This window comes from Stegostoma tigrinum, chromosome 32, assembly GCF_030684315.1.
Source record: "Stegostoma tigrinum isolate sSteTig4 chromosome 32, sSteTig4.hap1, whole genome shotgun sequence".
Taxonomy (NCBI): Eukaryota; Metazoa; Chordata; class Chondrichthyes; order Orectolobiformes; family Stegostomatidae; genus Stegostoma; species Stegostoma tigrinum.
This window is the reverse complement of record NC_081385.1, coordinates 8429911-8447165: the sequence shown is the minus strand read 5'-3', so window position 1 is coordinate 8447165 and position 17255 is coordinate 8429911. Positions and strand designations below refer to the sequence as shown.

Genomic DNA, 17255 nt, shown 5'->3' with positions numbered 1-17255 from the left:
GCACATCCCAGATGTCCAAGTTCTTTAACGACCGCAACTTTCCCCCCACGGTGATTGAGAACGCCCTTGACCGCGTCTCCCGCATTTCCCGCGACACATCCCTCACACCCCGCCCCCGCCACAACCGCCCCAAGAGGATCCCCCTCGTTCTCACACACCACCCTACCAACCTCCGGATACAACGCATTATCCTCCGACACTTCCGCCATTTACAATCCGACCCCACCACCCAAGACATTTTTCCATCCCCTCCCCTGTCTGCTTTCCGGAGAGACCACTCTCTCCGTGACTCCCTTGTTCGCTCCACACTGCCCTCCAACCCCACCACACCCGGCACCTTCCCCTGCAACCGCAGGAAATGCTACACTTGTCCCCACACCTCCTCCCTCACCCCCATCCCAGGCCCCAAGATGACATTCCACATTAAGCAGAGGTTCACCTGCACATCTGCCAATGTGGTATACTGCATCCACTGTACCCGGTGCGGCTTCCTCTACATTGGGGAAACCAAGCGGAGGCTTGGGGACCACTTTGCAGAACACCTCCGCTCAGTTCGCAACAAACAACTGCACCTCCCAGTCGCAAACCATTTCCACTCCCCCTCCCATTCTCTTGATGACATGTCCATCATGGGCCTCCTGCACTGCCACAATGATGCCACCCGAAGGTTGCAGGAACAGCAACTCATATTCCGCCTGGGAACCCTGCAGCCATATGGTATCAATGTGGACTTCACCAGTTTCAAAATCTCCCCTTCCCCTACTGCATCCCTAAACCAGCCCAGTTCATCCCCTCCCCCCACTGCACCACACAACCAGCCCAGTTCTTCCCCCCCACCCACTGCATCCCAAAACCAGTCCAATCTGTCTCTGCCTCCCTAACCGGGTCTTCCTCTCACCCATCCCTTCCTCCCACCCCAAGCCGCTCCCCCAGCTACCTACTAACCTCATCCCACCTCCTTGACCTGTCCGTCTTCCCTGGACTGACCTATCCCCTCCCTACCTCCCCACCTACACGCTCTCCACCTATCTTCTTTACTCTCCATCTTCGGTCCGCCTCCCCCTCTCTCCCTATTTATTCCAGTTCCCTCCCCCCATCCCCCTCTCTGATGAAGGGTCTAGGCCCGAAACGTCAGCTTTTGTGCTCCTGAGATGCTGCTTGGCCTGCTGTGTTCATCCAGCCTCACATTTTATTATCATGTATTTTTAAGGCTTTAATTTGAGGCAGTTAGGTTTGTGAGCAATCTGCCAGCAATGGAGCAGTACCTGCTGTATGGAGATGTTCTCCCAGACTGGGTGGTAGTCGTAGGAGGGTGGTGGGGGTGGGGTGGGCCTGGGGGGGGGGGATGTGTGGTTATGGTTTTGGGGAGGTACAATGAAGCCAGAGGGCTTTGCTTGGAAGACATTTGCCTGCTTAGCTTTCTAAAATGATGCCTCTCAAAATAGCGATGCCTCTGAGTTGCCTCAGGAGCATCTATTGGAAGTTAGCCTCCAGGGATCTAGCTCAGGAGGAGATGCAGTGATGATGTTTAATGTTGTTATGTTGTGTCAGTGACTTGATTATGTGGAAAGAATTGGAAGAGATAGTGGGCAAATGTATGGGTACGACACTATGAATAAAAGGCTCTTGCAGGACATTTGATAGACACAAGGAAAAGTACTTGGGAGACTAAATACAGTTTGACCCCACAGATGTTATTAACAACAATGCATAAAATACCTGTTCTGCCTCTTACAGTAAAACAGTGATTATACATCAAAAGCACTCCATTGGCCATAAAATACTTTGCGACATCTTTGTGAAAGTTTCTATTAAAATGCAAACCATTCTTTTTTCTTTTCTGAGTGTTTAATGCTCAACTACTGATTGGTACCATGGTACTGGGATTACTCTTCTTCAGAAAAAAAAGGGTTCAGAAGAGATTTACCAGGATGTTGCCGGCTATGGAAGCTCTTTTTTCTAACGAAGGGCCCCGAAACCGGAACATCAGCTTTCCTACTCCTCTGATGCTGCCTGGCCCGCTGTGCTCCTCCAGCGCCACACTGTGTTATCTCTGACTTTAGCATCGGCAGTTCTTACTGGCTCTTGCTTTATGGGAACGTTCAAATCCCACCACAGCACATGGTGAAACTTTACTTCAATAACACTTGAATGAAAAATTAACTTTGTGCCAGTTGTTGTAAAAGCTTACATCCTGTTGAAAGAAAATCTGCCATCTTTACCTAGTCTGGGCTAGATGCTGGTCTTAACTGCCCATTGGCCAATAAACGCACGTATTACCAGCGATATCCACAACCTTTGAATTTAAAAAAAATCATTGAAATGTTAGCAGAAGTGGAAGAAGCTAAATCTATTGTCATTAAGATAGGATGAAGACAGACAAAATCCAATTTCTGGAGTAATGAAAGGAATCAATACAGTTCATGGAAAAACAGTAGAGGAGGGCAGGTTGGAAGCGAGAGAAGTCACAAGGACAAATTTAGAAGCATTGTATGCAACAAACAATTCCCCCGAAACTAAAAAATTCACATGAATTATTATCCTTAGTGTTGCTGCATTAGAACCAATATTTTACAACTCACGAACCGCTTCCATGATATATTGTTTTATAGGGAAGGTAGCTTAGTTGGACTTCTGACTGACATCTAGATAATATTGGAGAGATATTTGTTCAATAAAACAAATCTACTTGCTATAAAAGTTTGTTTTAAAAGTCATTATTCAATCAGGATCTGGTCATAACAATTGCTATAATTCTATTGGTTTTAATGCTGGCTGATTACTCTTTCAAACAGCAACCATTAGATGCTTAAAACAAACTCTTCAGTCAGACTCCAAGCTCAACTGAAGCATCAGAGAAAGAATTAAAGCAATATATAATTGCCAAAGAAATATAGAGATGTTTATTCATGGTGGCAAAATAATATTAAATAGTCATCAGATTAGCTGTAAGATAGATGCAGCCAGGAAAATCAAATGAATGAGAATTCTTTTGTTTTTATAATCAACACCTTCCATTTACCTTACATGTTTAGGACTGTAAAATATTCTGAGATAGCTCACAAACAGCATTCGTTTATGTGGCACCTCATGGAGATAATGGAGCAGGTAATCAAAAGCATTGGGTTTTCTGGAATGGGAGGTAAAGAACTCAAGAGGTTCAGAGAAAGTTTATGGGGCCCCAAGTCAGTTAAAACCATGGCTGCCAGCCATGGGTCAGGACTGAGGATTCCCCATATTGTTCTTCTGGGTGAGAGTCATCAGAATAGTCTCCCAAGTGTTGCTGTTGGCAACTCTGGAGGTACGGTCCTAGTGTGCATTGTGTATTCATGTACAGTACCCTGGATGTGATGCCTTGTAACCACACCTTCAAGTACCGCATCCCCACCCATTATATGGAAGCACACTGCTGTTTGTGAATATAATGGTGTGAGAGCCAATGGAAATTGCTTGCAATTTCCTCAAGTCCTGAGAGGCAGAAACATAAAGTAGGAGAGTGAGCAGGAGAGAGTAAAACAAACCAGGGAGTGTTGGGGACGTGCCATGGTGGAAGGGGGTGGGAGCAGGGATGAGTAAGAGAAATCCATCAGGTGCTATGGGAAAAGAGAGAAGCTGGGGGCAAAAGATTTAGGACAGAAGAAACTAGGAGATGGCAGAGAAACAAATCGGCGCAATGGGGAGTTAATTTCTGTCTTTTTATTTGTGCTGCTATATAAGATGTTTTATTATGGGAGTAAGGTAGCTTTGTTCTTTTTTTTCTCTGGACTGAGCCCCAACTCACCCAGCTGAGTTTCAGTACCAGTGTGTGGGAGTCAGTGAATTGAATTAGGTTTAGTTTTGGTTTTTATTATTTTTATAACTGGATGTATATTGTGAAAAGTAATAAAATTTTATGGAAACTTGAGCTAGGATTAATTTATTGATGATGTTCTGGTTGAAACTGTAAGTTTTTTTTGGTGCTTCCCTTTGAGATTGATCCAACAAAAACATCACAGAGACAATGTTGTCCTGAATCTTTCTGAGTGCGCAGTGAAGATTGCTGCACAGCGTTTCAGGGGATGTCGGTTTGTATGCAGCGTTTTGTTGCACTGCGCAGCAACCTCTGAATGCTGTGCAGCAATGCATGCGTGCATCTTGCTGGGGAGGTCAGTTAGCTAGGCCAGAGTTGGAGCACTGTGTGCAGTCTAGTCTCCACATCCATGGGAGGATGTGATTGTGTTGGAGAAGGTGCAGAGGAGATTCACCAGGATGTTGCCTGTCCCCTTTAATGCTTTGCAGCAATCTTTGAGGGACTGGCACATACTGCGCACTCCAAAAGACCCAGGACAACATTGTTTCTGTAATGTTTCTGTAGGGTCAATCTCAATGCGATTCAGCCGTGAGGGATGGGGATCAAGTCCCACCTGCTCCAAATGTGTGTAATAATATCTCTGAACAGGTTGATTAGGCTAGCGTTGGTTCCCCTCAAGCACCGAAGACTTGGGGGTGTCTTGATTGAGGTGTAAAAAGTTATGAGGAGCATAGTTAGGGTAGATATGGTGAAAGGATTCTTCTTATTAGAGGAATCAATAAGCAAGGGGCTCCATTTGAAGGTAAGGACTGGGAGTTTTAAAGGAGTTTGAGGATTTCTTTTACCTGGATGGTGGTGTGTATCTGGAACTCACTCCTGAAAGAGGTGATAGGGTTAGAGACATTTAAGAGGCATTTGATTGGCACTTTAAAACACCATAACATGCAAGGCTATATACCGTGTGCTGGAAAATAGGGTTAGAATAAATAGATGCTTGATGATGGGCGCAGACACAATGGGCCTAATGGCCTTTTTCCATGCTGTAAAAATTCTATGACTCTTGCTTAAAGCAGTTTTTATTTCAATGTTACTTATCCATTAATATTTCTATTGTTTTGGTCCTTTTCTTAATTTATAAATTACACTATTCCAATGTCGAAAGAAGTGCAGGCTGGGTGAATTGGCCTTGCTAAATTGCCCATATTGTCCAGAGATGTGTAGGTAAGATGGATTAGCTGTGGAAAATGTGGGGTTTCGAGGTTAGGGTATTGGGTGGGTCTTGGTGGGATGCTCTTCGGAGGGTGGATATGGAGTCGACGGGCCAAATGGCCTGCTTCCACTCCGAGGGATTTTATGATTCATTGAAAATGCAATTTCCTTGTAGCATTCCAACATGGATATTCTCTCACTTCTACCTTGAAACCTTCTCTCTGTCATATCTGTTTCAACCCCAAGTTCATCTTAAGATGTAATCGACCAGACTCCCTGTTTGTAGTATTTCCAGCAAATTTCAGTGTTCATTAACTCTCTAAGGTGCTTCATCCTTTGTTACTTTTTCTGTCCAACTGATTCTTTTCATTCTCTTCCAAACCTGTGTTTTGAAGCTGTTTAACAAGTTAGTGCCCTGTTTCTGTAAAAGGTCCTCATCATACATCCGTTTAAAGCTATAAGTAACTTCTTAAGCTGTTTATGTAGCTTTCTGGTTCATTCTAGTTAGCAGCTGTCTCTTCCACTGCAAATCAGGAAGCTGCATAAATGATTGAAGAGCAATGGATACGTGTTGTACAAAAGAAATTTGCAATATACTGCATAATTCCATGAAAACAAGAGATGTAGAATTTTCACTCTGATGAATCAACTCAGATTCAAAACATTAATTGCTCTCTTTACACAGATGCTGCCAGACCTGCTGAGTTTCTCCAGCAATTTCTGTTTTTATTTCAGGTCTCCAGCATCTACAGTTCTTTGTTTTATTTCGGTGTTTAACTCACAGCCACATCTCTTCCACCTTGAAGAGGTTCTGCTCCTCTTTCCAACAGCATTTCAGTTCTAACCTTTCTTCTTGTTTGCTTTCGTTATTTTTCTTTTCTCTCCTAGTATTTCTCAAAGTCTTTGCCAAAGCTTACTTCTACAGTCATATCTTGTTCCTTCGTGATTGCTCCCAGCTTAGGCTCACCCCTCGTGGATCCTGATTAAGCTTCACCCCTTGTGTTTTGAATCCACCCAGGATCACAGGTATCTCCATAATGTACAACACTCCTCAAACAGCTGCTCTCGCCATATCCTGAGATCCACACTCAGTACCGTCTGTCGCCATATGCACACTCTCGACCTCTGTCTCCATCAGCATTGCCTCACGTTGGCTCAGAGCTGCCCTGCTCCCCCCAAGTTCCACTTCATCCTCTAGCTTGTTTGATGTTCTAACAAGAAACTTTCTCTCTTCCTTTCAGCTATCAAGGAACGCCAGCTGGGACAAGATACCCACACCTCTCTGGAATGTCTCTGCCCCACCACCTCACCTCTGACTATATCCTTTCTCTTGATCCCACTGTGTCATGTATTTACTGCTTCTTCTGACCTTCTGCTTTCCAATGTTGAATATTTTGTTCTCAGCAAAGGTCTTAGTTTTATCCCTCTGTGTCCCCACCTCAATGAATGTTGGGCGCAACATGATGTTGAACTCATCTTTCGTCACCTCTGCACCCAGTTCTTTGGACAAGAATCCTCTCCCTGTCCCACAGATCCCTTCCCCACCTCCACCACTGTCTGACCACCTGGACCCCTCCCTCTGGCATTTTACCAATGCTCAACCAGTTCATGGAGAACTACCAACATGATATTGGTTGCCTCAATTTCTTTGTCCCCCTGCCTTACCCATCCCAATCTATCTCCCTCTGAACTAACTGCAGTCCATGCTCTGAAATCCACCCCTAACTTTGTTATCAAGCCTGCTGAGGGTGGTGCTGCTACTATTGTCTGGTGGAGTGAGCTCTATATTTCAGATGCTGAGTGCCAGCTCTCAGCCACCCGCTCCCATCTCCCTCAGGACCCTGACCCCACCATCAGGCATTAGGCCAATGTGTCCACGACTGTCACCAATTTCATTGTATCTGGGGATCACCCCCTGATACCCCTCAACCCTGTACAACGCACTTCTACCTTTGCCCCAAAATCCGCAAACAGGACTACCTGGACAGACCCATTGTTTCTGCCTTTTCCTGCCCACAGTACCAAAGATTCCCCACCACTCTAGTCAACAGGGCCGTTAGCCGTGTTCGACCGATGTCCCACACTTCTGCCCTCAGCCGTCCCCTTCCCTCCCAGAACAGCAATAGAGTCTCCCTGGTATTTACTCAGCACCCATCAGCATCCACGTCCAAAGGATTGTGAGCCACCATTTACATCAGCTCCAGCAGGATGCCACAACCAGACACACATTCCCCTCCCCTCCCTTGTCGACATTCCACACGGACCATGCTTTCCGAGACACTCCCTCCCCACACCCAAAACCTTCCCAACAAACAGCACCATCCTATGCCATCGCAGAATGTGTGACATCTGCCCTTTTACTTCTTCCTTCCTCACGGTCCATGGTCCCAGATACTCCTTCCAGGTGAAGCAATGATTTATCTGCACGCCACTCAATCTGGTCTACTGTATTCACTGTACGCAATATGGTCTCCTCTACACTGGGCAGAACTGAGGAAGGGTCACTGGACCCAAATCATGAACTCTGATTTTTCTTCACAGATTCTGTCAGACCTGCTGAGCTTTTCTAGCAACTTCTGCTTTTGTTCCTGATTTACAGCACCTACAGTTCTTTCAGTTTTTATTGAGACGAAACTCAGGCTGGGTGAAACTTTGCAGAACACTTACGCACTGTCCAAAAAATTGACCCAGCTTCCATTTGCCTGACCCTTCAACACACCAGCATGTTCCCACACCAACATTTCTGTCGCAGGCCTGCTGCAGTGTTCTGGTGAGCATCAACACAAGCTCAAAGAGCAACATCTCATTTTCCACTTGGGGATCCTCCAGCCTCAGCATCAAGTTCAGTAACTTTACAGCCTGATTCCATCCTTCATTATTCCACACCTCGGTCCTGTTATGACAAGTTTTGCTTTTAGCACCGTAACCCATTCTTACATGTTGTTCGGCCTGTTATCACATTATATGGGTTTCATTCAGCGTAGCTAAACCATTTCACTCTTAGCTCTTATTATCCCTTATTGAGCTTTTCTTCTGTTCTGGTCTGCTATCCATTATCTCCTTAGTCAGAAGTCACACAGCACCAGGCGAAGATCCAACAGGTTTATTTAAAATTGCAAGCTTGTGGAGTGCTGCTGTGAAGCCTGACTTCAGGCCTGACAAAGGAACAGCACTCTGAAAGCTTGTGATTTCAACTAAGCCTGTTGGACTATAATCTGGTGTTGTGTGACTTCTGACTTTCTCCACCCTAGTCCAACATCGGCACCTGCGCAGCATTATCTCCTCGTATACCTGCCCCTTTCATATCCCTCTCTGTCACTCTGGGCTTCATCTCTTCCCATCCTTTCATGCTTTCCCTTCGTCCCCACCCAACCCCCAAAAAGAAATGACTTCAGTATTAAAGCTGCTTTTTCCTAGCTACTAACAGTTCTGATGAAGAGTCACTTGTCTCGAAACGTTGATAAAATGTTGTGGAGCTGGATGAACACAGCAGGCCATGCAGCATCAGAGGAGCAGGAAAGCTAATGCTTCGGGCCTAACCCTTTTGAAACATTGACTCTGCTCTCTTCCCACAGGTGCTGCCTGAGTTTCTCCAGCAATTTCAGTTTTCATTGTAGAATAATCATGATGGATATAGTGACAAAGAAAACTAGCCAGAGATACCTGTTTAGGATTCCTCTCCAAGTATCTTGTGTTCAGATCACAAAAGCATTTTCACCAATAGGACTGAATCTCCCTTTGGTTTGAAACTTGCTTCCTTTCACATGCTGTATCTGAATTCAAAAACAGAAATTGCTGGAAATGCTAAGCAGGCCTGGGAGCATCTGTGGAGAGAAATCAGAGTTAATGTTTTAGATCCAGTGACCCCCTCCTCAGAACTTCCGCAGATGCTTCAGACCTGCATATAATTTCCAGCAATTTCTGCTTTTGCTTTGTATACGCACTGTTCAGGCCTCTTTATGATTTTATAGACCTCTATCAGGCTACACACCACCACCGCTGACAATCCCCCAACCTTCTCAGCTCCAAAGCAAACAACTGGAGCTTATCCAGCCTCTCATCATTGCTTAAAATGCTCCATCTCAGGCAACATCCTGGTGAATTTTCTTTGTAATCCCTCCAGTGCACTCACTGGCTGCGCTTTCCAAATCTGCGTCTCTACAGCACAATGCGCAGTTTGCTCTCCAACTCACACACCATCCTATTTTGGGACTATTTTGCTGCTTCATCACTGTTCACTGGGTCAAAATCCTGGAACTCCCTTCCTAACAGTACCGTGGGTGTAATTGCCCTATGCAATGACACTGGAAGGAAGGTCGCCACTCCCTTCCCAAGGGCACTTGGGGGATGGGCAACTGCTATTGGCTTTACAAGAAACATCCAAGTCTCATAAATGAATAAATAAAACCTTCGGCTGAAAGAAGCTTCACAAAACAATATTGTTGGAAATTTTCAGTGAACCCATAGAATTGGAATCTGAAGTTCGTGTTTAAGCTGAGTTGGAATTCTGCCAAGGTAACCTTTCATGTTACAGATATTTATTTGAAAGCAAAAATCAAACTGAGAATAAGGCATGCAGATAAGCTGCTCACATTTGCATAATTTCATGCTGCTTCAAACGTTCCACCGAGATGTTCAGCAGTAAAAAATAACAGTTCAGTAAGAGTCTCCCAAAAGTTTTCCTTGCTTGTTTAAAGTTAGGAGAGAAGTGTGTTATGATTCCACACCAGGCAACCACATTTAAGTTAAATGTGGGTAATAGACAAACTGGCTGACTTTTTTTGTAGACTCTGTAGTGTGGAAGCTGGCTATTCAACCCATCAAGACCACATCAGTCCTCCAAAGACCATTCCACGCAGACCCCCTACCATAAGCCTGCATTTACCATGGCCAATCTGCTTAACCTGCACTTCCCTGGACACAACAGGCAATTTAGCATAGCTAATCCACCTGACCTGCACATCTTTGGACTATGGGAGGAAACCAGAACATGTGTAGGAAACCCATGCAGACATGGGGAAAATGTGCAAGCTCCATGTAGCTAATTGCCTGAGTCTGGAACTGAGCCCAGATCTCTGGCACTGTGAGGCAGCAGTGCCAACCACTGAGCCACCATGCCACCCTCCACAGTGGAGCACTCCACAGAATGCAGTCGATAGCAATGCAATCAAAAGCACGGATTTCCCATCGACTTCCCCCAACCTCATACAGTCATAAAACCGTGGGTCACCAAATCTCATTTCAACTGTAAAAGATGTTTCAATTCTTCACTGTCAAAGACCGAGCTTTGAAGCTCCCTCCCTCAGGTGGCATGGTGGTACTTTGCTGTCTCACAGTACCAGGGACCCAGGTTTGATTCCAGCGTTGGGTTGTCCTGATTCCAAACTGCGCAGAGTTGGTCAGCAGCTCCTCTCCCTAAGTCCCACCTTCACAGATCCAGTAGCTTCTCAACAGTCCAGCTGAACACCTCACTTCTCTGCAAGAAGCCTGCTTCTGACCCTCTCACCTTCTTTCATTTTCCAACTGCCTGTAACTCCTGAACCCTTCTCCAGCAACCCTTGAACTGTTTTGTGTGGCCCATTGAAAACCTTGCAAAAGTTCCCATTTGTTTCCAGCAAGATTGAACTGACTAGTCAGTGGAATTCAGATGCAGCAAAGCCTTGGAGCTTTGTGTTCCCTGAATGTCACAATGAGCACAGCTTTATGGCTTATACGGTACAAATTGCATGCAACAAAAAGGGGAATTAATCATATGTGACAGACTTATCTTTACTATTTAGTCTATTGTATTTGATTAGTTATGTATGTCAGTCATCACTCCTGCAGAAAGATTGGAATTTATTTAAGAGAACAAGGTGAAGAGCTGGATGAACACAGTAGGCCAGGCAGCATCAGAGGAGCAGGAAGGCTGACGTTTCAGGTCTGGACCCTTCTTCAGAAATGTCTTTTCTGAAGAAGGGTCCAGACCAGAAACGTCAGCCTTCCTGCTCCTCTGATGCTGCCTGGCCTACCGTGTTCATCCATCTCTACACCTAGTTATCTCAGACTCCAGCATCGGCAGTTCCTACTATATCTGTTGCAATTTATTTAGATGTGCAGTTGGCTCAGAACATTTTAAATTGCATTTACAATATTTAAGATTAAACACAATCAAACACAATTGGCTTCTTCATTCATCAGTGTGGAATAGAGATTGAGGATGGAGAGATCACGAGGGATGATCACTTTTGAAGAATGAGAAAGCATTACTGAAGCAAACATTCCCTGAGGGCTTAAATCATGTGGCATTAGAGGTCATAATGGCTTAGACTGTGACTAGTGTGAGGAATGGTGGCACAAATGGCCTTTTCCTATGGCATTCCTTCTTGGATTCTCATCAATAGCTCTCCATGATGGATAGAAAAGGTAGAGATCTATAGCCTAGTGTTCAGACAGATTTGGGGACCATTGGCCATGAATCACAGCAAGCTAACATGAAAGCATAGCAAATAACTCAGAAAGCAAAATGTGCTTTAGCCTTGATGTAAGTAAAGTAAAAGTGTAAGGAAGTCTTACTGCAACTATATTGAGGTTTAGTGTGTCTGCTTTTGGGCTAACGTGGACAGTTTTGGTCTCCTTTCCTGGGGAGGGTTAACCTTGCCATGGGGGTGAGGTGGAGGGGATGAGAGGTTCAACAGAAGTTCAATAATTCCTGCATTGTCTTATTGAGTAGAATAGGCCAAAACTTGATGGAGTTTAGAAATCATAAGAAATAACTCTCATTTAAATGGATTCTCGCAGGATTGGCAGGGTAGATGTTGAGACACTGTTTCCTCTGGCTGAAAGGTCTAGAATTGCGGGTATCAGACTCAGAATAAAGAGCAAGGATTGAGACGAGGAAATATTCCTTCATGCAGAGGGTTGAGATCCTTGAGATGATAGAGAGATATGATTGGTTATTTTGTATGTTCAGAGTTGTGTCAGGGGTTGGTTAGCTCATTTGGCTGGATGGCTGGTCTGCAATACAGTGTGATACCAAAGGTGTGCGTTGGACCCTGGGTAGTGTAGCATAACAGAGAGACCCAGAGGTTCAAGTACATAATTGCTTGAAGTTTGCATCATATGCAGACAGGGTGGTTAAGTAGGTGCTTAGCACATGTTTTCGTTGCTCAGACCTTTGAGCATTGGAATTGGGATGTCATGTTATACAGGACAATAGTGAGGCCTCTTCTGGAGTACCATGTAGAGTCCTGTTTGCCCTTCTATAGGAAGGATATTATTAAATTGGAAAGAGTTCAGAAAAGATTTAACATTGTTCCCAGGAATAGAAGGTTTGAGTGATTAAAAATAGGCTGGATAGGCTGGGACTCGTTTCACTGGAGTGTAGGAGGTGGAGAGCTGACCTTATTGAGGTTTTTAAAATCATGAGGGGCATAGATAAGGAAAATAGCGAGGGTGTTTTCTCTGAGGTGGCATAGTTCAAAACTATGGGGCATATTTTTTAGGTGAGAGGAGAAAGTTTTAAAAAGGACGTGAGGGCTAAGGTCTTTTCTCCAGTGTACAGAAGTCCAAAACTAGAAGGCAAAGGTTTAAGGTGTGAAGGGAAAGATTTAAAAAGGACCTGAGATGTAACTTTTTCACAGTGAGGGTGGTTTGTGTAGGGAACGAGCTGCCAGAGCAGGTAGAGACAGCTCGTTACAACATTGTAAAAGACATTTGAACAGGTACATGAATAGGAAAGGTTTATAGGGATATTGGCCAAAAGCAGGCACTTGAGATGAGTTCAGTTTCAGAAACCTAACTGGCATGGACACATAGGGCCAAAGGGGCTACTTCAATGCTGTATGACGCCAGGTCTCTATGCCGGTGGTTTAAAATTCCCACAGGCTTTTGTCTGTGATATTTTCATATTAATAGTAACTCATTCACCTTGAATACTTTCCCTCTCACCCTTCAGACCATCAAAGTGAGTTTGCAAATCTTGGACAACTTCTGAGTGACTTTGCCCCAAATTTGCAGAGTCGCTGCGATGGGTTGATTCTAACCGGGTCAACGCAATCAGATTGCAGACTGCACGATATATAACACAGGAAAGAAACTAAGTCTGCATTGGCTACATTGATATTTAATGCCATTTCCAAATTGGAGACATGGTTGATGATTTTGGAAATTAAGTTCCTTTTTTCCTTCCCCAAGATTTTCATGAGCACATTATTTTTTGCAGTTTTGGTTTTATATCTTGCAATTATCTAGTGTTACTACAGCTGTTTCAGAATGTGTTATTCCCTTCAGAGGAGTCCTTATTGCTGTTTGGAAACTCTCTTATGCAGGTGCTGTGACGCAGTACTCAGGGGACAGTGATCTCATGATATACCTGCTCCCAAAAAGTTCTTCACTTAAAAAGGCAGCAGTTTTGCTGAGATCAAAAATAGGTGGCAAAATTCTCAAAAGTGACCTAATATCTCCACAGCCCGATGAAAATTTGGAGCCATTTTTTGACTCACTGGTGAAGCAGACTCAAGTGCCCAACATCTTCTCGCTGCAGCTTTGTGGAACAGGCTTCTCTTTGAATGACTCGGACTCTGCATCGTCTGTGGGGGGGAGCATGGTGAGTGCAGCAAACCCCCACCCTTCTCCCACAGCCCCTGCACCCTTTTGTGTTTAGGCCCAGGTGGCAGTTAAATGCCTCAGTGGTCCATTGTTCTGTGAACAGGAATAATCTTCCTTATTCCTCCAGGAGCAGCCGAAGCTTAGAAATGGAAAAATGCTGTTGAATGTTGAAAGTCTGAAGTAAAGACAAAAATATCAGGAGTGCTTGGAGGAGATTGTGGAGTAATGCTAATTAATATCGTGGGAAGAAAAATCTAGAGGCCTATGGTCACACAATGGGGACATGAATTCAAATCCGATTGTAGCTGGCAGAATTTAAATTGAATTCATTAATCCAGAATTGAAGGCTAGTCTCGGTAATAGTGGCCATGAAACTTTCACTGATTGTTAGAAAAGTCCACCTAGTTCACCAATGCCCTTTAAGGAAAGAAATCTGCCATCCTTATCTGATCTGGCCTACATGTAACTCCAGATCCATAGCAACCTGATTGGCTCTTATCTCCCCTCTGAAACGGCTGAGTGAGCTGCTCAGCTCAGGGGCAATTAGGGACAGGCAATTAATGCTGACCCTTCCAGCGAGGCCCACACCCCATGAGAGAATGAAGAAACATAAACATTAGCAGATCGGGCAGCCTTTGTGGAGTGACAGAAATGTCATTGACCTGAAACATTAATTCTGTTTCTTTCTGCAAATGCTGCCGGACCTGTTGAATATTTTCAATATTTTTTGAATTATTATAACTGCCTGGACTTCCCTGATAAGATATGATCTTGTCATTGAAAAAATTGCTAAAACACAACTTGAAAAACAGTCAAGATACTGAAAACAGAATCTTCTGCAAGTCTCATATTCCGTGACAAGAAAATTTGTACTTCTGTATATGTCAAATTCCATAAGCTAACGCTGGTGAAGCCTTCACCTGATGATGTGTTGCAGACGTCAAACACAAAACTCTGTTTTGAAGCTCAAAAGGAAAATGGAAATTGCGGTTGACTCCCATTGAAACCTGTTCGCACCTCTCAGATAAAGCTGGATTATAATTCTAAACACAACCCTCTAAAGAAGCAGACCAAAAGTTTTTTAAATTTAGCGTCTTTAGCCTGCTAGTCTCTGCACATCAGATACCATTACTTGGAAAGAGAGCGCTGGAGGACGAGGGGAGATTGAGTTGAAAGAGCTTATAGGTGAAGTCACCAAAGCTGTCTCTCATTAGAAATAAACTACTGGTGGTGAGGGTTTAACCTGAGGGGCACTATACCTCAGCCAAGGGGGTGAGGTTGCGAAGAAAACCCCTTCATGGTAATCTCAGCTGGTGTGGGAAGTGAACCCATTCTGCTCAGTATTACAAGTTAACCATTCAGCCACCTAAACTAACCAGCCCCTCGGGCTCATAGTCCTTGCAGTTTCAAACAGTAAGAGTTGATCGAATTGATACATATTAGATTCTGCCAGGGTTTTACAGGGTAAATACTGACAGTCTGGATCTTTTGCCTGGACAGTGTAGACATTGGGTTCATGGTCTCAGGAAAATAGAGGATGACTTATTTCAGGCTGAGGTAAGAAGAGATTTCTTTCACTCAGAGGGCTGTGAACATTTGCAGCTCTCTTCCCCAGAGGGTGGTGGCTACTCAGTCATTGATTATATTCAAGGCTGAGGTTTATGGATTTTTCAGCTTTAAGAAAATCAAAGTTTCTGAAGATCAGATGGGCAAGTGGACTTGTGTGGAAGATTAACCATGATCATATTAAATAGTGGAGCAGGCTCAAGGGGCATTTCATTTTCTGAAGAAGGTGACATCAATTGGGGAATAACGTCACAGATGACAGCTGCCCTCTATTGCTTGTTCAGTTTATCTGTGAGCCCTGCTGTTGGATACTAGTTGACCATGGATTGGAGGGAGATTATGACCCTCTTCACCAGGTTTCTGTGCTAGCTGGAGACCAAGGTTAGCAACATTGACTTCTCTCATTAGCTCGGACAAAGGAAGGCCAATTTTTACTCTCTTCTACTCTAGGCTTTGATTGATATCAGCTGATCCAGTATCCAGAACAGGAATGGAGTTAGAGATCATTTACTTTGCACAGATTAGAGGGTGTAAGATACAGAGCAGCCAAGATCTAATAGAGTTGTAAAACAGGAATGAAGGGCCAGACTGGCCTACATTTGTTCTTAAAATCAATTCTGATCAGTTTCCATATCAACTGTCTAAGGAACAAGGATTGCTAAGTAGCTAGAAGTAATAATTGCAGATATGTTTAAGAAGTATGTGTTGGTTACTCATGGCTTAGCAATGCTCTTAACCATTTCTCCCACCATGTTGTAGATAATTGGTGGCATTGACTCTTCTCTTTATCTGGGCAACATCTGGTTTACGCCAATCAGAAAGGAGTGGTACTATGAGGTCATTATAGTGAAGATTGAGATCAACGGACAGGACCTGAACCTGGACTGTAAGGAGGTGAGAATGTCCCACGGACTGAAATACTTTACCCACACACTCAACTAAGCACAGTGCGTGGTCACATTCTGAGACTGAACATATCCTCACTTGAATACGATGAATTTGTGATTTAATGACAGGGGACTGAACATTGTCAATGAGTGGAATCTTATCAGGGAGGTCAGTTGTCTCCTCTGTTACCTGAGAAGGCAGGGAGGGAGTGCACTGCCTCTGCTTTTTCAGAAGGTCTGCCAAACCCTACACCAATAACGCAGTCAGGAGTGAGACTCTCGCTCCAATCAGCACCCCATGGACAGAAGCCTTGCTTACCAAGATTCAGTTTGTGTGAAGTAGCTGTTTTCCTTAGAAGCATCACTGGGGAAAGCAAATACTGAAGCCTCAGGATCTCAGGGTGTCCCAGGCCAAAGATAAGTAATGAGGAATGGAAATACATTTCAGACCCACCAACATCCTGTCCAATTAGATGCCCTTCTGCCCTCAGTGTCTTTCCAACAGAAGCAGCAAGAGCAGGAATTACTTTATTTACCACCCTGACCGCTGCTTGAGTTTCCACATCAGCTCACTTACATTCAGCTGCACAAACCCCCATTATGTGTTTGCCTCGAAACTGAAATCTATTTCATTTTCTCCAGTATAACTACGACAAGAGTATCGTGGACAGTGGAACTACAAACCTTCGGCTGCCCAAGAAAGTGTTCCAAGCTGCAGTGAAATCCATCAAAGCTGCGTCTTCTGTTAAGTATTGTTTTGTAAAATGAAGGAAAATTGATGCAGTTTTTAAAGCCCCTTATTGCGGTCCATTCTTCCTCCTCAAGGAAAGTATTTAGATTTATACCCATGAAGCTGATCATTTATGGTGCTAAAGGGAGAGGGTGTGGCTGATTGGGTAGCATGTCGTAACAGCTAGTTCAGGCACAATGGGCCAGATGGCCTCATTTCTTCAAAGGCACACACAAGTGAATTATGCTGCAGCAGTAAGTTTCACAGAAAGATCCAGGTTAATTTATAGCGTGACATGTTTCTTAACCAGGCAATGAAGGAAACACTATAACTGGCCCCATTTCAAGGATGATGTCAGAGTCATTTGGTGCACAGAGGAAGGCTTTACCTGGAGCATTCTGGTTACTCACATCCCTACCCAATGCCCCTGTTCTTGCAGATTTATTTCCATTGAGTGCACAAACAGTTTCCTTTTGAAATTATT

At 44.2% G+C, this 17255-nt stretch overlaps 1 protein-coding gene across 1 annotated transcript in view; it reads left to right on the top strand.

Moving 5' to 3' along the window:
- The window catches only part of bace1 (beta-secretase 1), a 134783-nt gene that overhangs the window by 94272 nt on the left and 23256 nt on the right, over window positions 1-17255 (top strand). The window contains exons 4-6 of the mRNA XM_048562131.2: window positions 13449-13586; window positions 15914-16048; window positions 16684-16785. Of these exons, the coding sequence (XP_048418088.1) occupies window positions 13449-13586; window positions 15914-16048; window positions 16684-16785 (375 nt within the window). The remainder of the gene's footprint in view (window positions 1-13448; window positions 13587-15913; window positions 16049-16683; window positions 16786-17255) is intronic.